Source organism: Mustela nigripes, chromosome 13 (genome assembly GCF_022355385.1).
Source record: "Mustela nigripes isolate SB6536 chromosome 13, MUSNIG.SB6536, whole genome shotgun sequence".
Taxonomy (NCBI): domain Eukaryota; kingdom Metazoa; phylum Chordata; class Mammalia; order Carnivora; family Mustelidae; genus Mustela; species Mustela nigripes.
In genome coordinates, this window is record NC_081569.1 from 115,536,782 (window position 1) to 115,557,351 (window position 20,570).

General features: G+C 38.1%; 1 protein-coding gene across 2 annotated transcripts in view; it reads left to right on the top strand.

Annotated features, from left to right (window-relative positions):
• The window catches only part of TRIP11 (thyroid hormone receptor interactor 11), a 63,815-nt gene that overhangs the window by 22,979 nt on the left and 20,266 nt on the right, over positions 1-20,570 (top strand). For both annotated transcript variants that reach the window (XM_059373501.1, XM_059373503.1), the window contains exons 9-16: positions 125-211; positions 3,416-3,628; positions 4,433-7,453; positions 8,361-8,501; positions 9,719-9,912; positions 13,226-13,389; positions 14,506-14,609; positions 18,748-18,847. In XM_059373501.1, coding sequence (XP_059229484.1) covers positions 125-211; positions 3,416-3,628; positions 4,433-7,453; positions 8,361-8,501; positions 9,719-9,912; positions 13,226-13,389; positions 14,506-14,609; positions 18,748-18,847 — 4,024 coding nt within the window. The remainder of the gene's footprint in view (positions 1-124; positions 212-3,415; positions 3,629-4,432; positions 7,454-8,360; positions 8,502-9,718; positions 9,913-13,225; positions 13,390-14,505; positions 14,610-18,747; positions 18,848-20,570) is intronic.

Genomic DNA, 20,570 nt, shown 5'->3' on the forward strand with positions numbered 1-20,570 from the left:
GCTTGCCTATAGTTTTTATATATCACTGGAGAAATGCTGAGTACAAATGTATAGTAGTACAACTTGTGTACTTTTTTGTAAACTTGAAATTTATCTAAAAACACACTGTTTTAACATTTTGTAGGATAACAGTCTCACTGAAGACAATCTGAAGCTTAAAATGCATGTTGAAACTTTAGAAAAACAGAAGTCCTTATTGAGTAAAGAAAAGGTGGGTACAGTAAAAGTGGGGGACAGAATTAAAATGTGTGACTACAGGTCACAGCCAAGGGCCACTTTGTATCAAAATGGAATGTTTAGGTCTTGAGAGTCTTGAGGGTAAAACTGATGTCACTGATGCTTGTCAGACCAGGATGAAGTATTTAGGGCAAAGTTCGAGAATGAGAGGCTGGCCAGAGTTCACATTTACAGATAAGGGAACCGGTAGGCATACATATATGAGCAGATATATGTATAGGTAAAGTCTCTGCTTTGGTTTCCGATGAAGTCCTGAGAGCAGCAACACACACAGGTGGTTCTAGAGTCTGGAGTGGTGATAGTGGCATCCTACAGAATCTATTAACTGTTTCTCTGTCCTGGAACCTATCTAGTGTGGTAGAATTTCTTAATGGTGAGGTATGAAGAGGGATACATTCTCAGTGGCAAAGATAGAGGCTTTGTGTATGTTGGTAGCAGGTTTGGAATAAGGTTCTATAATGCAGTGTTGGGAATGAGGAGCGGTATTTTTATTATGTACTCGGTAATAATTCCTTGGCTAAGACAGGTGCTTAAATACAGTATGGCTGTGAGCTGATATTATTAAGTTATAGGCCAGTGTCTTAACTCAGTCGAAAAAATTGATTTTTAAAAAATAATACATACATTCACTGATGTATAAATTCAGTAATTCATATAGAAAACCTTTAGATGGTACAAATGGAGTATCCTTTGCACCTCTTTTGGTTGGCCTCTTTTTTTTAAAGATTTTATTTACTTATTTGAAAGAGGAGAGAGAGAGAGAGAACACATGCAGGGTTGGGGTAGAGGGAGAGGAAAAAGCAGACTCCCTGCTGAGCAGAAACCGCCCCCCGCCCCCCCCCCCCGACATGGGGCTCGATCCCAAGACCCTGAGATCATGACCTGAGCTGAAGGCAGATACTTTACTGACTGAGTCACTCAGCTGCCCCTGAAGGCAGTCTTTCTTACCAGTTTCTTGTATGTCCATCCTTCTAGACTACACTTATGATGTATGATTATATAAATAGCTTTAAAAAAATACAGCTTTTAGCCTCCTATACATACTATTCATATATGCCTTAACATATTTTCAGCATCATCTGCATTAGCATATACACAGTGTTTCTGAGAGGGATGCTGTCAGCGTGGAAAATTCTTAGTTTTGTGCACTGTTGTATGCATGGTGGGATCCTTGCCTCCACCCTTTCTGTTTACTAAAAACCAGTGTCTCCTCCTCTTTCTTAATTCTTATATTATCTCTATTTTCTCTGCTGTTTTCTGCTCTCTCTGCATTCTGCTTTTTCAGTTCCTCCTTTCTCTAACTGGCTAGGTATATTTCATAGTTTGCAGATCTCTGCACATATTTGATAGTATCTGTAACCTTGCCATGATATTTTTGGATTTGTAGCCATTCCTGATAGCTCTTGGTCCTTTCTTTCAATGTTATGTAAGCCTTCTTAACTTTTCCTGTAAGTTTCTCTGATATGGGTCTACTCACTGCTTAAGAACCTACCTGTAGGGCCATGCATGTTTTTTGTTTGTTTGTTTGTTTTGCTTTTTAAAAAATATTTTATTTATTTATTTGACAAAGAGATCACAAGTAGGCAGAGAGGGGGGAAGCAGACTCCCTGCTGAGCAGAGAGCCTGATTCGGAGTTCCATCCCAGGATCCTGAGATCCTGACCTGAGCCAAAGGCAGAGGCTTAATGCACTGAGCCACCCAGGTGCCCCAAGGCCATTCATATTCTTAACATCTACCTGAGAAAAGCTTGCAGTTCCCCTGATTGAACATATAACTATATTATTATTTTTTAAATTTAAACTCAATTAGCCAACATATAGTATAGTATATAGTATGCCATTAGTTTCAGATGTAGAGTTCAGTAATTCATCAGTGCCTATCACCCAGTTACCCCATTCCCCGACCCGTTGCACATGTAACTTTAGAAAGGCATTACAAAATGCTGTTTTCATTAACCGTAGTTCAGAATAAACTTCTGAATTGGAACTAAAGTGGGAATTTTGAGGGAGATGTTCCAGTTTTCCCTGGTCTCTTTGTAAGGTATGTTTTGTTGCTTTATTTGTAGATGTTTAGGATTCTTATTTGCTTTAAAGTAGAGTCCATTTGATATTTTCTATTGGTGAAAGAAGGCTTTAAACTTTTGTTGTACCACAAGCATCACATGAGAGGTTGAAACAGTGTTGAAGCATAGAGAACTGTCCCACTTCTGGAGTTTAGAGGAAAAGCATTAAATACCTCTAGAACAGAATATAAAATATAGTTTAAAAATCATACATATATAGATAGATAAATCTTTAGGACTGTTAAGAGTTGAGAAAGGGGAACCTGGTCTCAGGTTGGATGGCAAAGGAAGGAAGGAGTCTACTTTCTTGGGTCAAAGGAGAGTTTCTTTGTGCTGACAGGAGCCAGTAATAAGGGAAATTCCTTTAATGAGAGAAAAGAAACATTTTATTTTCTAACTGGAGAATGAATGAATGTTGACTTTTATAGATATTTATTTAGTTTATGGTTGTTGGTGACTGGACATTAGGGGGATGGAAGTGTAGAGAACCAGGACACTTGGGACATTTTGAAGAGACTGTGGGGTGAGAGAAGCAGCAGACAGAAGGGAAGCTGAGTGGGAGTGAGATTAGGAAGGCTCCCACATGGGAAAGTTTTTGTATAAAGAAGCTGGAGCTGGATGAACTTTTAACAGTCATTCCATCTTGTCTGGTGTTACAGAAATGTTTTTCTTTTTTTTTTGAAGATTTTATTTATTTGACAGAGATTACAAGTAGGCAGAGAGGCAAGGCAGAGAGAGAAGGGGAAGCAGGCTCCCCGCTGAGCAGAGAACCCAATGTGGGGCTCGATCCTGGGACCCTGGGATCATGACCCAAGCTGAAAGCAGAGGCTTTAACCCACTGAGCCACCCAGGCGCCCCCAGAAATGTTTTTCTTGAAGCTACTCATAAAATCGCACATGAGTGAAGGCTGTGATTTGTTGAATTTTATGTATCATTGCTGAAGTCTTATTCAGTATTTCTGACACAGGCCATCTGAGAATAGATTCCTGTGTGTCTGTGTGTGTGTGTGTGTGTGTGTGTTTATGCCTGTGTGTGTGTCTGTATATATATAAAACTTTTTGTTGTCTTCTTCCAATTGACAATATACATTGTTTTTCCCCATTTTTATTATTTAAGGAAGAGCTTCAGGTATCACTTCTAAAATTGAACAATGAATATGAAGTAATTAAAAGTACAGTTGTAAGAGACACGGATTTGAATTCAACACTACATGACTTAAGACTGACTTTGGAAGCAAAGGAACAGGAGCTCAATCAGAGTCTGACTGAGAAGGAAATACTGGTAGCTGAGTTAGAGGAATTGGACAGACAGAACCAGGAAGCTACAAAGGTAACATGATGTGAGAACCAGAGTGGCACACATTCTTTTTAGTACACTGAAGATTGGAATAATAAGTGAAAATGATGGGTGTGATTTAAACCTGTGATTTCATCAATATTTTGCTTCATTGATAATCTAATCACAGAGGCTGGCAAACTTCTTCTGTAAAGGGTTAGATAGTAAATATTTTTTGGCCCTGCAGGCCAAATAGTGGCCTCAGTTGTACTCAGCTCCGCTCTTGCGCTACGTAAACAATGAACGGTGGCTGTATTCCAGTAAGACTTGATCTACAAAAGCAGGTGGCTGGCCTGATTTGGTTCATTGGCTGTGTGACTCCTGCTTCAGTGATGAAAAATTGAAATTAAACAATATATATCATTTACTTTCTCTGGTTTTAAATTGTAGTCTCTAGGATAATGAAATAAATTTGCTGTAAGTTGTTAGTAATTTTGTTAAGATTTTTTTTTTTTAAAAAGATTTATTTATTTGAGAGAGAGAGAATGTGCATGCATGTAAACAAGGCAAGGAGCAGGGGGAGGGAGAGTTTCAAGCCAGCTCCGCACTAAGCTTGGAGCCTGACATAGGGCTCAATCCCACGACCCTGAGATCATGACCTGAGCTAAAACCAAGAGTCGGATGCTTAACCAACTGTGCCACCCAGGCGCTCCTAAATGTTGGGATTTTTAAAGTTTAGAAGGATTAGAAATATCTGAGGAGTATTCTTTATTATTTATGACATTTTACCAAATTTTTGTTAGGTACTAAAATGAGAGATTGTCTTAAAAGTGACCATTCAAATTATTTTTCTTTCAGCATATGATTCTGATAAAAGATCAGCTATCAAAACAACAAAGTGAGGGAGACAGTATCATTAGTAAACTGAGACAAGATCTAACTGATGAAAACAGGAGAGTTCATCAACTTGAAGATGATAATATGAACATGACTAAAGAGCTGGATGTGCAGAAAGAAAAGTTAGTTCAAAGTGAACTTGTTCTAAATGATTTGCATTTAGCCAAGCAGAAGCTTGAGGAGAAAGTGGAAGATTTAGTAGATCAACTAACTAAATCACAGAACAGTAACTTAAACATGCAGAAGGAGAACTTTGGACTTAAGGAACATATTAAGCAAAATGAGGAAGAGCTTTCTAGAGTCCGGGATGAGTTAACTCGGTCTCTGAATCGAGACTCCGGCAGTGATTTTAAGGATGACTTACTTAAAGAAAAGGAGGCCGAAGTCAGAAACATAAGGCAGAAACTTTCAGAAATAGAACAGCTCAATGGCCATTTAAACAAAGTTGCCTTTGATCTGAAAATGGAAAATGAAAAGTTGGTTTTAGCATGTGAGGATGTAAGACACGAGTTAGAAGAATCCATTGCTGGTAGCAATCAGATTTCTCTGGAAAGAAACACTTTTGTGGAGGCTCTAAAAATGGAGAAAGGACAGTTAGAAGCAGAATTGAGTCGGGCCAAGCAGAGGCTGGTAGAAGAAGCTAATAAATATGAGCAGATGATCGAACAACTATCTAAGGCACGTGATTTGAGTACTTCTGCTTTACAGCTGGAACAGCAGCGTTTAATAAAACTTAGTCAAGAGAAAGACTTTGAAATAGCGGAACTCAAAAAGAACCTTGAACAAATGGATACGCACCATAAAGAAACCAAGGAAATTTTATCCTCTAGTTTAGAAGAGCAGAAGCACTTATCCCAACTTATAAGTGAGAAGGACGTTTTTATTGAAAAACTTAAAGAAAGAAGTTCAGTGCTTCAGGAGGAATTAGATAAATGTACTGAGGCCTTAAGAAAAAATGAAATTTTAAAGCAAACCATGGAGGAAAAAGACCGAAGTCTTGGGTCCATGAAAGAAGAAAACAATCATCTCAAAGAAGAACTGGAACGGCTACGTGAACAGCACAGTCGGGCTGTGCCTGTGGTGGAGCCTAAGCCCCTGGATAGCGTTACAGAGCTAGAGTCTGAGGTGTTGCAGCTGAATATTATAAAGGGGAATCTTGAGGAGGAAATAAAACGTCATCAAAAGACTATTGAAGATCAAAACCAGAGTAAAATGCAGCTGCTTCAATCTTTGGAGGAGCAGAAGAAGGAAATGGCTGAGTTTAAGAGCCAGCATGAGCAAATGAATGTCACACACACCCAACTCTTCTTAGAGAAAGATGAAGAAATTAAGAATTTGCAAAAAACAGTTGAACAGATCAAAACCCAGTTGCACGAAGAAAGACAGGGTGTTCCAACGGAGAATTCTGAGATCTTTCAAGAAACAAAAGTACAGAGCCTTAATATAGAAAACGGCAGTGAAAAACATGATTTATCTAAAGCCGAAACTGAGAGATTAGTAAAAGGAATAAAAGAACGAGAATTGGAGATTAAGCTCCTGAACGAAAAGAATATATCTTTAACGAAACAGATTGATCAGTTGTCCAAAGATGAAGTTGGTAAACTAACTCAGATCATCCAGCAGAAAGACTTGGAGATACAAGCTCTTCATGCTAGAATTTCTTCCGCTTCCTACACCCAGGATGTTGTCTACCTTCAGCAGCAGCTGCAGGCCTACGCCAAGGAGAGAGAACAGGTATTAGCTGTTTTGAGTGAGAAGACTAGGGAAAATAGCCACCTGAAAGCGGAGTACCACAAAATGATGGATATTGTTGCCGCCAAAGAGGCAGCTCTCGTGAAGCTGCAGGAGGACAATCAAAAATTGTCTACTAGATCCGAGGGTGGTGGCCAAGATATGTTTAGAGAAACTGTACAGAATTTGTCGCGTATCATTCGAGAAAAAGACATTGAGATAGATGCATTAAGTCAGAAATGCCAGACCTTATTGACAGTTTTACAGACATCCAGCACTGGGAGTGAGGTCGGAGGTGTTAACAGCAATCAGTTTGAGGAGCTTCTCCAGGAACGTGACAAACTCAAGCAGCAAGTGAAGAAGATGGAAGAGTGGAAGCAGCAGGTGATGACCACGGTCCAGAATATGCAGCACGAGTCCGCCCAGCTTCAGGAGGAGCTCCATCAGCTACAGGCACAAGTTCTGGTTGACAGCGATAATAATTCTAAATTACAAGTGGACTATACTGGCCTGATCCAAAGTTATGAGCAGAATGAAACCAAACTCAAAAATTTTGGGCAGGAGCTAGCACAAGTTCAGCACAGCATCGGGCAGCTGTGCAGCACCAAGGAGCTGCTTCTAGGAAAACTTGATAGTATTTCGCCCCAACTCTCCTCCGGATCTTTGTCGCCTTCCCAGCCAACAGAATCTCTTGGCACGGTGAAGCCTGATAGATTGAGGGAGTCTTCGAAACAGGAGCTAGAAGAGTTAAGAAAGTCACTGCAGGAGAAAGATGCAACAATTAAAACGCTCCAGGAAAACAATCACAGATTGTCTGATTCCATTGCTGCTACCTCAGAGCTGGAAAGAAAAGAACACGAACAGACAGACTCAGAAATGAAGCAGCTCAAGGAGAAACAAGAGGTCTTACAGAAGTCACTGAAGGAGAAAGACCTCTTAATCAAAGCCAAAAGTGATCAGTTACTTTCTTTAAATGAAAATTTCACCAACAAAGTGAATGAAAACGAACTTTTGAGGCAGGCAGTAACCAACCTGAAGGAGCGGATATTAATTTTAGAAATGGACATCTGTAAACTAAAAGAAGAAAATGAAAGAATAGTAGAAACAAGCAGGGTAAAGGAAACAGAATATCAAGCGTTACAGGAGACTAATACGAAGTTTTCCATGATGCTTCGAGAAAAAGAGTTTGAGTGCCATTCAATGAAGGAAAAGGCTCTTGCGTTTGAGCAGCTGCTGAAAGAAAAAGAGCAGGTATGTTGGGGATGGAATTTTTATACAGGAAAGTTGGGGTGGGGAAGATTTTCCAGTGGGTTGGTTACTTTATAGGTAATTGTGTTTGAAGGGGAATGTGAAGTTGTTCATTCAGAAATACCTCTTTCAGGCTTTTGTGACTTCATTCTGAGTAAATTTTCCTTAGAGGAACCTGGAGGTTTCTCCCCTAAATTACTAGATCTTTCTAAACACTTTTAGCAGCAGGTTAATTTAAATAGAAAAAAAAAGACTTTAGTAGCAATTAATATTTTTCTTTAGAAAACAGAAGTGTTGAAATGACTTCCCTGTCTTTTCCTTGCCAGTGACTTGCACTTTCTGAGGAACAGTTGTGCATGCCTGATGAAGGAATGTGCACACACACAGCTCTCTCTCATACTCTTTTGATTGATTTTGGGATCTGTGAATATTTTGTTGTATAGAGTAAATTTGAAGAGATTGTGTCTTTTGAATTCTTTTGAAAACTTTTCTGATAACTTTTTCTTCCAGAATAGTTTGATTGTTTTGAAAAAGTTGTAAACATTATAGAGTTCCCTTATGCCTCACACCCAGTTTCCCTTGTTTGTTAACATCTCAGATTACTATGATGCATTTGTAACAGCTAATTCACCAATATTGATGTATTAACTGAAGTTCCTACTTTATTTGCCTTTTTTTTTTTACTAAAAAAATGACCACATGTCTTCTTTCTGTTCAGGGTGCCATTCAGGATAACACATTGTATTTAGTTGTCATGTCTCCTTAGGCTTCTCTAGACTGACAGTTTCTCAGACTCTGTTTTTGATGACCTTGATATGGTTAACTATATCTCAAAATTAATTATTTAATGAAGAAAGTGTGTCTTTTTAAAATGTATTTTTCTTAAGCTCAACTTATTTCTTTCCAAAAGGGCAAGACTGGAGAGTTAAATCAGCTTTTAAATGCAGTTAAGTCAATGCAGGAGAAGACAGTTAAGTTTCAACAGGAGAGAGACCAGGTCATGTTGGCCCTGAAACAGAAACAAATGGAAAACAGTACTTTACAGAATGAGGTATGCTTTTACTCTAAAGAAATTGATTGAAGCAATAAGCTTAGTAATCATTAAGGAAACTAGAACGATTTATCAAAATTAATTTCTCTATTAGGTGATTTTTTTTTCTCTCTTCCTCTGATGTGTTATTGTAGGATTTTGATCTCCAGGGGTATATATTATTTGTTTTCAAAGGTAAAAACTATGGCATATCTTGGGTATTAAAAAAAATTTCCCACTGATGCAGTCACTGTAGAAACAGGTATGCAGATTCCCCCCCAAAAATTAACCATAGAAATAACTTAGACTCCAATAGTCCATTACTGAGTATTTACTCCCCCAAAATGAAAACACTAAATCAGAAAGGTAACCTGCACCCTTATGCTGGTTGCACATTATTTACAATAGCTAAGATAGGGAAGCAACCCAAGTGTCCATTGATAGATGAACAGATAAAGAAGGGGGTATAAATGGAATATTTCTCAGCCATAAAAAGAAATGAGATCTTGCTGTTTGCAACAACATGGATGGACCTAGAGGGTACATTATCCTAAGTGAAGTAAGTCATACAGAGAAAGGAAAGTACTGTATGATTTCACTTATGTGGAATCTAAAAAACCAGTGAAACAGAGACAGAATCATAAACAAACTGGGAACAAACTGGTCGTTGAGGGAGGGGTTGGGTTTAGGGAGGATGGGCAAAATAGGTCAAGGGGATTTAGAAGTGAAAATTTCTAGTTATAAATTAAGTCAAATGGCTGAAAAATACGTCAGAAGTAATAGAATCAGTAATATTGTAATAATGTCTGATGACAGATGACAACTGCATGTACCATGGGAGCAGAGTGTAACATGTAGAGTTGTTGAATCACTGTTTTGTATACTTGAAACTAGTATAACCTTGTCTTCAGCTTAAGAAAAAATCTCACCTGTGATATATGAAAAAATGAGATTTTTCACTGGAAAATGTGATGTATCAAAAAGGCATATACTTGGTAGAATTCCATTTTTCATTAAAAGCCGTAGGGAATGAGCTCTTAGAAAATAAAACTTCCAGATGAAAGGTCAAGTTGACTTTCGGTGACTTTTTTCTAATATAAATACATCTTGCAATATAAGAAATTAGTATGTAATTAATATACTTCAATAATGGGCAAAAGATTTGATAACAGAGTGTCTTGTAGAGGGGAAAGGGGAACATTTTATAGAAAAAAAATAAAGAGGTGTTCTCTGCCTAGGTTCAACATTTACGTGACAAAGAAATGCGGTTAAACCAGGAGCTAGAGAGATTGCGTAACCATCTTTTAGAATCAGAGGATTCTTACACCCGAGAAGCTTTGGCTGCAGAAGATAGAGAGGCCAAACTGAGAAAGAAAGTTACAGTGTTGGAGGAAAAGCTAGTTTCATCTTCTAATGCAATGGAAAATGCAAGGTAACTTTTCCCTGTTTTTAGCACTCACATTAGTTGAACCCTCCTTGAGTGTCAGAATCAGAAAATGTTTTTCCTGGCTTACGTCATTTTACTCTTAAGAAATTCATTCTCTCCAAATGATAGATGAAGATACTGAAGGTAGAGAGGGTTAGTAAGTTACCCAAGGTCAGACCCAGAGTATGTTTGTGGGTTTCACGTTTGGGTCTGTAACTCTTGATACCAGAGCTGGCATTCATATAGCTCTAACTGAATCTTTCTTCTCCTTTTTTTTAAAAAATAATTTTATTTACATATTATTTTTTTAAATCATAAGTGTACTAGCTCTCTCTGAATCTTAACTACTATCCTAGATAATTGCCTCTCATTGTTTTAAGAGTTTAGACTTAAATTCTGACTGATTTTTTTTTTCCTGACAGATTTTAATTAGCTTTGTCACGCTCCCAAAGAACTAATTTGACTTATGTGATTTTACTCTTGATTAAATGATCTAAGGTTGAATAAGGTTTGGATATTAGAAGAGAGCGAGTAAAGGAAGTAGCACAGTGAAGTCAGCGTGAATTTACTCCTAGTTTGTTAAAACTTTTAAATTATTAGATCCCTGCTTACATATTTTTATTTTATTTTTACTAGAGTAGTAGTTTATTATAAAAGGCTTTAACTAGGAGCAGCAGATGGAGGAGATATGTAGGGCAAGGCATGGGGTAGGGGTGCACAACTTCCAGCTCCTTCCCAGCAAGCAGCTGCCCCCATAGCTTTCAGTGCTCATGAGACCAGAAGCTTTCCAGATCCTCTCGTTGTGAGGTTTTATGGAGAGTTCATTGTAGAAATATGATTGACTCCCTACTTATATAATTTAAAATTTTATTTCTCTCAATAAAATGTGTATTCTTGGGATGCCAGTGTCCTGGAATTGAACCCCACATCAGGCTCCTGCTCAGCAGGGAACCTGCTTCTCCCTCTGCCTCTGCTGCTCTCTCTGTTTGTGCTCTCTCTCTCTCTCACACATAAATAAAATCTTTTAAAAATAAGGTATTTTCTTCTCTTTATACCCTTTTTATTATAAAAACCTATTTGCACTTCAGGAAAATTACAGTCTTTTCTTCGAATTTTTGGGTTTTTATTTTCTCTAATTAAAATAGTTTCTGGGCTCTCTGCACCCTCATTAGACTTATTTTGCACTATCACCTACATCCAGCCAGACCGTCATCTTCATTCCTTTCACAGAGCTACTCTTTTCCTATTTCTTCTCCTTTTTCTATGCTTTTCTTTAAGATTTACTTATTAGCAGTGAATGCCTGTGGGGGGCACACACGTGAGCAGGGAGGAGGGTGGGGGAGAAAAATCTACAGGAGACTCCCCGCAGAGCCTGATGTGGGACTTGATCTCATGACCCTGAGTTCATGACTTGAGCCAAAATCTAGAGGTGGATGCTTAACCACTGACTGAACCACTGAGTCACCCCGTCTTCTGCCTTTTCCTTTCATATTCTTCTGCCTTGAGTGGGCCTGATTCCTAACAGTTTTTCTATTAGTCCCACCTTCTTCAAATAGCATCTCCTTTGTAAAGAATGCTTTAGTTAGAATCCCGCTCCTCAAATTCAAAACCAAACCCTGATGTGATGTTTCTCTTTTGAATCTGCTTAATCCTTTGTTTGAGTCTTTGGTAGCGCACTTACATTTTACTTTAGGGTACGTAAGTAATTGTTGACCCATCTTATATCTTACAGCTTCTCCCATCCAGTGAAATATAAGGCCACTGGGAGTGGGCGTGATGCCATTTATTTATTTATTTATTTATTTATTTAACATTTTAGTCATTTATTTGACAGAGAGCACAAGCAGGGAAATGACAGGCAGAGGAAAAGAGAGAAGCAGACTCCCTGTGGATCAGGGAGCCTGACACACGGCTTGATCCCAGGACCTTGGGATCATGACCTGAGCCAAAGGCAGACACTTAACCGACTGAGGCATTCAGGTGTTCTGATGACATTTATTTTGTACCCTTCCCACAGCATATCTTCTTACACAGTGTTAATAGATGTGCAGTAATATTTTTGAATGAGTGACTCAGATCTACAAGTCAGATTAATTAGCCCTTAATTAGCTGTAGTAATCCCTGGTGTTTATTAACTTTTTGAGTGACATCCTAGCTCATTTCATCCTTGCAATGACCTGTTCCATGGCATGCCAACCAGCAAAGTTGTATAAAATCCAGGAACACTTGAGGGCAGAGTTGTCTCCTGATTATCAATTTACTGCTTTTCCCACAAGAGGGTGCTGTTGGGTAACTTTCCTCAGAGTGCAGGGTGCTTAAAGAGCTTGAATGGACTGCTCCTGAATAAGAATTTATTAACTGGATATTAAAAACCCAGGAAAGACTATTGCAATATTTTGTTTGTAATCATTATACATTAAGGAGGTACATCAATGATATAATCCTGGGTCAGTAAATCTCTAGCCTATCCCTGATTTATTATTTGGGGCAGGTATAGGGGTTATTATATTGAATGTAAAGAGAAAGAAAGATGATAGTGAAAAATAATTAGTAATTAGAGCATGTTGTCAATGGATAGCCTTTGAAGACTTGGGAGTTCACCATAGTTGCAAGTGTCAAAAGCCAAGAAAGTTTCAAAATCCATTGCTTATTGGGTTGGAAGCTGGACAAAATGACTTCCAAGGTCCTTGCAACTTACAGTTTTTTGAAAAATTACATCTTAGAGTTTTAGCCTGAGAACAGAATGTTGCAGGCTGTTTGTAAATTTTTATTATACTGATATTTCTTGTTTAGTTCAGCTTTTAATCTTTAAAATGACAGCCATTTGTTCAAAGTCATTTTCATGGGAAGAATGAATTAACAAAAGAGGGAGAATGAAGATCGAACTCTTTAAGTTTCTTTGAAATCTAATGTGAATGCAATGAAATGTAAGGAAGGTCAAATTCATAGAGTCAGAAGGTAGAACAGTGCTTGCTGGGAGAAAGGGTACTGCTTAATGGATATGGAGCTTCCCCTTGGGAGGATGAAGTTCTGGAGATGGATGGTGGTGATGCCTGTACAGCATTGTGAATGTTACGTATATATTTACACAATTTTAAAAATGTAGGGAGGAGATTTCATCTTGTTAAAGTAATAGAAACAGTTGGACTTTTATTCTTTGGTGGGTGGGGGCAGAAAGAGAGAGAATCTTAAGCAAGCTCCGTGACACAGGGCATGATCTCACAACCCTGAGATATTACCTGAGCCAAAAGCAGAAGTCGGACAGCTTAACTGACTGAGCCATCCAGGCACCCCTGACTTTTATTCTTTTTGTTGGAAGCCATCAGGCCAGTTTGCAGGTGGAGTCACTGCAGGAGCAATTGAATGTGGTCTCCAAGCAAAGGGACGAAACCACACTGCAGCTTTCTGTCTCTCGGGAACAAGTAAAGCAGTACGCTCTGTCACTCTCCAACCTCCAGATGGTACTGGAGCATTTCCAGCAGGGTGAGTTGTGCAGTCGGCCTTCCAGGGAAGAAAAATTATTGTGTTATTGGGAATTCGGGCTTATTTCAGTGCTATTTTGAAATAGGCACAGGGAAATCTTTGAAAGGTTACCCCACTTGTAGGAGGAAAAGTTAAGTTGCCCTCAAAAAGTTAACATAGACTCCTTTTACAGTTAAGATTAGAGAATGCGACATAAGAATTATTAAAGATATGTTTTAGTATCATATCATGACCAATGAAGGTGAGAATTGGGGAAGGATAAGGATAACATAGGAAACATAGGAAGGATGGTCACGTGATAAAGAGGGGACCATGTAGGAGCAATACTTGAGTTTTGAAATATAGGTCAAAGGTTGAATCTACTTCATAGAGTTAATCATCAGTAATTACTGTCCTTTGAAAATACTGACTGACTTGTTCTTAGCTGTTCATATCCCTTGAGGTAACTACATTTCTAGTCCCGGTGGAAAATATTTCTCTGAAGACATAGTACCAATCACCAGAGAGGAGTATTCCTCTGATAACCAAGTACGCTTTTTCACATCTACCTCCCACCCTCCCATTTACCTCCTTTAGATCATTCATTTCCCCCTCTGTTTATAATGATTGGCAGTGAATTTACTACTGGTAGGGGCAGTTGATGGGGGATATGAGGGTCAAGAAGTAACAGGGGTTACAGTTTTGTGCTGAAGCAAAACTTTGAATTTGTATGTATGTTGATCTTCAGGCTTACTCATGGTTGAAATCTTGAATTTTAAGATAAGAATTCTCAAGGTCCATTGTACCTAATACTTTATAGAATGGGCAGGTGTACAAAGTAACATGGCCTTAGGGAAGGCTTTACCGAAGTGGAGTTACTTGAATGGAGTTCTGAAGGGAGGGAAGAGTTTGCATGATGATGAACAAAGTGGAGAAGGGTTTAGGCAGAGGAAACCAATCTCTTTAATTCCAGCTCACATGATCTAAGGCAGAGGAAACTAATCTCTTTAATTCCTCCTCACATGATCACATGATTTTCTTGCTGAGAGATTTGAATTGTTAAAATTTCAAGAGGTATAAAATTCTAATTTTATCACAAAATTGCAGAATACTAATGTAACTTTATTTTCTCTTTAGAGGAAAAAGCTATGTATTCTGCTGAACTAGAAAAGCACAAACAGCTTGTAGCTGAATGGAAGAAAAAGGCAGAAAATCTGGAAGGAAAACTAATGTCATTACAGGTTGGTCAAAATAATTTTCTCTTGTAAATATTATTCATGAACAATTAACTTGTTGAATCTGTATCTTGAAGAAATAATTTCCTAAACGATTTTAGTAAATACTGTTTGGTACTTGTTATCCTATGCTGGGATCCAGTGGTGAACAAAATTTCAGGACTTTCCCCGTGTGGCTTATAGTTTAGACACAACAAATATTAGATGATGGGAAATTTTAATTCTTTAGCACAGATGGGTATTTTTCTCTTTTCAGCAAGATATATCAGGCACTCTATTTCACATGGATTAGAATAATATATATAATAATCCTTTATATCTTTTTCTTTTGTGGTATAATCCTTTAAATACCATAGTCCTTTAAAGTATCCTTCTTTGGATGTTCCCCAGGTGACTCAGTCGGTTAAGCGGCTGCCTTCAGCTCAGGTCACGATCCCAGAGACCTGGGATTGAGCCCTACATCTTCCTCTGCCTGCTCGGCCTGCTGCTGCTCCTGCTTGTGCTCTCTCCCTCTGACAAATAAATAAATAAAATCTTAAAAAAAAAAAAAAAAAACCCAAAACTTTGTTATAGTTCATATGTAGAATTTTATAAAATATAAATATATATTTTAAAAATATACAAATATATATTATATATGAATATATATTTACATAATATATAATAATATAAAATGTAAAATATAGAAAATATTTTATTCCTAATAAAAGAAGACATATTTCCTTTAAAGTTTTGAAACTTTTATTAAATATTGAGTAGCTGCAGAATAGTATTTAGATAATACATATAAAATAATAGCAGTCCTGCAGCTACTTTCGTACTTGCCCACCCAGTATAAGAGAAGAATGTCATCCTTAGAAGTCCTGACGTGCCCTCCATATCTCATCCCCTTCTTGTTTTTTAAGATTTTATTTATTTATCAGAGAGAGAGAGTGCGAGTGCGCGCGCCCATGAGTGGGGGGGAGGGGCAGAGGGAGAAGCAAACTTCTCACTGAGCACGGAGCCAGCCTAACGTGAGGCCCAATCCCAGGGCCCTGGGATCATGACCTGAGCTGAAGGCAGACGCTTAACCAGCTGAGCCACGCAGGCGCCCTCTCATCCCCTTCTTATCATTTCATAGAGATCCAGTCTAGAATGTTATATTTATCACCCCTTGTTTTTCTTTATGGTTTTATCACATGTATTTGAATCTCCAAAAGATACATTGTATGGTTTTACATAACTTTGAGCTCTTTGTAAATGGAATTTTGAAATTAATATAAATTTAATAATTCTCCTAAAACTTGCTTTTTTTTTTCCACCTAATATTATATTCATGAGTTTTAACTGTGTCACTGTGTGTTGTTATATGTGCATGGCTTATTACTTTCATCACTGTATTTATTGCATGAATGTATAATTTATTTACTTATTTTACTGATAGAAGACCTTGCCATTGTTTGCTATACAAACAATGTGGTTCTGAACTCCCTTGTTTACATCTCCTGGTGCACATGTTCGGAAGTTTCTTCCAGGCATGTATCTTAATCGGAATTGTAGAGTCCTGAGATATATATGGGCACTTTCAACTTTATTCAGTGATGGCAAGTTATTTCATAGCAGTAGTGCTAGTGTTCTCCTACCATTGGTGTGTAAGAGTTCTTGGTCTGCATCCTTGGCAATACTTGGCCTTAGTAGAATTTTTAAGTTTTTGCCACTGTAGTGGGAAGGGCTATCATCTTATGGTCTTATTTTGCATTTGTCTGACTGCTAACAAGATTAAACATCTTTTAATATGTTTATTGACCATTTATGCTTACTTTCTGGTCAGCTCTTTAATATGTTTTAAAAGATACTTTATCTAACACTTTTAGTTGTTTCCAGTAGGTCTAGAGTATGTCGTCTGCCATACTGTTAGAAGTCCAGATCTTTTTTTTAAGCTAGCTTTATTTTTAATTTAAGATATAGCATATACTTAGAAAACAAATAAAATCAAAAGAAACTAAGAGGGAATTAGTAAAAATAAAAGCTGGAATTGGTGAAATAAAACCCAAACAAATGGTAGAAAGAATAATGAAGTCTAAATGTTAATTTTAGAAAAAAATCTTAGTGTAGTTTTGAAATTTAATAATTTCTTAAATAGAAATACTGTGACTGGGGCATCTGGGTGACTCAATCATTGGGCATCTGCCTTCGGCTCCGGTCATGATCCCAGGGTGCTGGGATCAAGCCCCGCATCGCTATTCCTGATCGGCAGGAGGCCTGCTTCTCCCTCTCCCACTCCCCCTCCTTGTGTTCACTCTCTCACTGTCTCCCTCTTTCTCTGTCAAATAAATAAATAAAGTCTTAAAAAAAAAAAAAAGAAATACTGTGAGGTTTAAAAAAAATTATTTGAAGATTTATTTAAATTTCCTTTATACTAAATTTAGTTTTGTGGATTTTGAATATTAAAAGTTTTATTTAAAATGTTTTGTTTCAGTTCCTTTGTGTATCAGTTAGGGTTCAACCTGAGAAGCAAAACCTATAGGGAGGGGGTATTGTGTACACACACACACACACATCTATGAGATTTATTATAAGGAATTGGCAGTGCGATCATGGGGGTTGATAGTCAAAATCCGAAGATCCCATCACAGGCATGGGCCAGAATGGTTCTCCACAGATGGTCAGGAAAGAAAATCAGAAGCAGGATATACGACTCAGTGGGAGGGGCTGAAGTTGCAGTCCAGCAGGAATTTTTTCTTTTTCTGGGGAAGGCTCATCCTTGCTTTCCAGGACTTTTAAGTAGAGCAGCCCCAACCCTGATTATTCATGCCTTCCTTATATTCAGCTGATTAGGTGCTTTGATTACATTTGTAAAGTACCTTCACAGTAACATCTAGATAGTGGTTGATGAGGTAACTTGGGACTGTAGCCTAAGATGACACATCAAAAAAACTGTCACTTTGCTTCAGGATGGTAAAATTTGACCTAAAATTTACATGGGTGAATACACAAAAATAGCCAAGAAGATTGAAAGGACAACAGTGAGGAGCGTCTTCCTACTAAAGATCAAAAGAGAGCCATTAATCAACAGCATATTGACTAGACTAGTCAAACAGAAGGAGAATCCAGAAACAGAGTGTAAGATGTATTTGAGAATTTAAAACCGAATCCTAAACTAATTTCAGTTTAATGAAAAAAGGTTAGATTATCTAATAAATGGTGTTGCCACAGCTGGCTGTCTATATGGGAGAAAACAAGATTGGATCCCTTATACCATATGCAACAATAAATTCCAATTGTACTAAAGCTCAGATTCTCACCTGGGAGTGTTGCTGGAAAACGGGACTATTTTTGCTCATTACAGTAACAGGAGATAGTGGGCAGGGCCAGGAATGCCAAAATCACACCCATTGAGAAACCCTGTTGGAAAGATTTAAATGTTAAAAACAAAACAAAAAACCTTGCCAGAAAATCTGGAAGAGTGCATTTAGAGTCTGGGGGCAGGGAGGAGCCTACCCAAGACTGAAACTCAAGAAACTGTGAAAACAGAGGGAGGACATGTTTGTATGCAATTTAAATAATTTTACATAGCAGTAGGTATCCTGCAGTCAATAGACAAATGGCAGATCTGGCAAATAATACTTGTAGCACTGATGACAAAGGGTTCACGTCTACTCTACAAGGTACCCTCAGAAACAGACAAGAGAAAGCTCATTAGACAAGGTAGGCAAATTTTCACAGAAATCAGCTCTAGCTGTCCTGTAAACATGGAAGAATGCTCAAATTCATTAGTAGTGAGGGAAATAAAAATTAATTAGTACTAATGAAATGTCATTTTATACCATCAGACTTGCAAAAATTAAAAAGACCATTTGTTGTATTTCTTGACCTTTTGTATCTGCTTTTTGTAGGGTTTATGCTCTTATTATTGTCCTTTTTAAAAAAACTTTTGTAACCATATCTTAAGTAGCATCCTCTTTTTTATTTAGTTCTGAGGAAGACAGTATTGTGCTGTAAAGTGTGGGCTCTGTCTTGGATACTCACCCTGTGAACTTGCAGGAGGTCACAGAGGCACCGCTTCATCAGCTGAATGGAGGAGGGTGGACTGACTTTGGCTTCCAGCTATGTAGTTTGTGAGGTGGTTTTTGTATGTACTTTTTAATGGACTTTTCTTCCTTAGGAGCGTTTTGATGAAGCAAATGCTGCATTGGATTCAGCATCAAGACTTACAGAACAGTTAGATTTAAAAGAAGAAAAAATTGAAGAACTTAAAAAACAAAGTAGGTGTTTCTTTATCATTTTTTGCCCGTATAACACCCGTGTTTCTGAATCAGATGTAGTCTTCCCCCTTGCGTCCATGCGGTTGAGTGAGACCAACTTCCACTGAGTGTGACTTCCATTTCTTTGTCCCATGACCAGCTTGCTTCAATTTTAATACGGTCCTAGTGAAACCAGAGTCGAAAGTTGGCCCTGGCTGTCCACTTAGTTTTCCTGTATTTGGAAGCAAGCCAAGTGTTGGTTGTCACTCTGTAGACCGTCACTGGGAAGCGATTTTACTGACCCAACTTTTTATGGTTAGGACTTCTCTCTGATCATTCTGTGTTCATCCATGGGATGTATTAGAACAATATTCTCAAGAAAAAAAGTAACTTCTTATGGAATGAATGTCTGAGTATAACTAGCTTTTTATGATGATAGATGGTGCTTTATATCTAGGCACTCACTATGTAATTGTGTGGTGCTTGCCACTTTCCTAAGGTGAGTGCTCTGCTTAGCATTTTCCATTGGGTCTCAGGTAATCAGGTGATTCATAATGCTTTGTTAAATCTAACAGCTAAGATTGCATGTCTCTGTTTAATCTCTGATTTAAGGGTCTGTGGAAGTTGAGCTCTTCTAGAGCTGCATTCAGTAGGTAATGATTTAAGGTGATCATGGAATCATGATACTTTTGGGTATCTGGGTTTGGCACAGGCAGTAGTTAAGGAATTAAGAAGTGCCACTTAACATAAAATAGAAATTAGAAATAGGCAAAATTAGGAGGTGGCACAGCAGAGATGCTGTCAGATGAAAGAAACAGTGACTTGGACACTAGGAAGGCATACAAGCAGAATTCACTGAAGCCTGGGTACCAGCAGATGAGCCAGAGGAAGTCGTCCTACCTCTAACAGCAGATAGCAGATGAGAGATTTTAGGACTACAAAAACAATAAGCTTCATCATGTGAGGTAGGTATCCTCAAGGTAGCTTGATTCTGAGCAGATTACTGCTCTTACTTTGTCAGGCTTGGCCAGCCTTGGAACTCTCAGCAGGGGCCAGAAATGGGCAGCAAGGAAACAGTTACATACTGAGTATTGTGGGTGTTTTATGTAACATATACTGCATTGTATTTAGTTTTCTCTTATTTACTCTTCACAAGCATTTCTAGAGTAGGTGATTAAGAGTTTCATTTTATAAGTCAATGAAACTGAGATTTGAGCTCTGATCTTCTTACCCTTGACCAAAGCTCATGATGTTTCCATGTTACTTTATTTTGTCCTGTCAGAAGAATGGTTATTTATAGTGTGGCTTGTATTTTGTTTTGTGTATCTTCATCCCCTTTAAAGATAGGGCAGCATCATTTATATTGTGCCCTAAATGTTGATATGGTTGCTCTTATTGGGAGGCCATATTTATTGGGAAAATGCCAGAGCATTATACTATAGCATTATCTGCAGACACATGGCCAGCTCAGAGAAGATGCACTGGTTACCCAAGAAGTAGCGAGAGAATTGACAGCTTAGGGTAACGCTGCACTAATGGAGGTGAACAGGCAGTGTTGTGAGCCAACTCATTGGTCCTGTGACACCCCAATGCATTGTGGCATGCTGCTGAATAATGTTTAAGGCCACATCCCTTTTTAGGTATCTACCTGAGTCATTTCCGGTAGATGATGCTAAGATAAAAAAAATGCCGTAACTTACTGTACTTGGTAAATTATTTTCAGACTCCCTGTACTCCTTAGGAT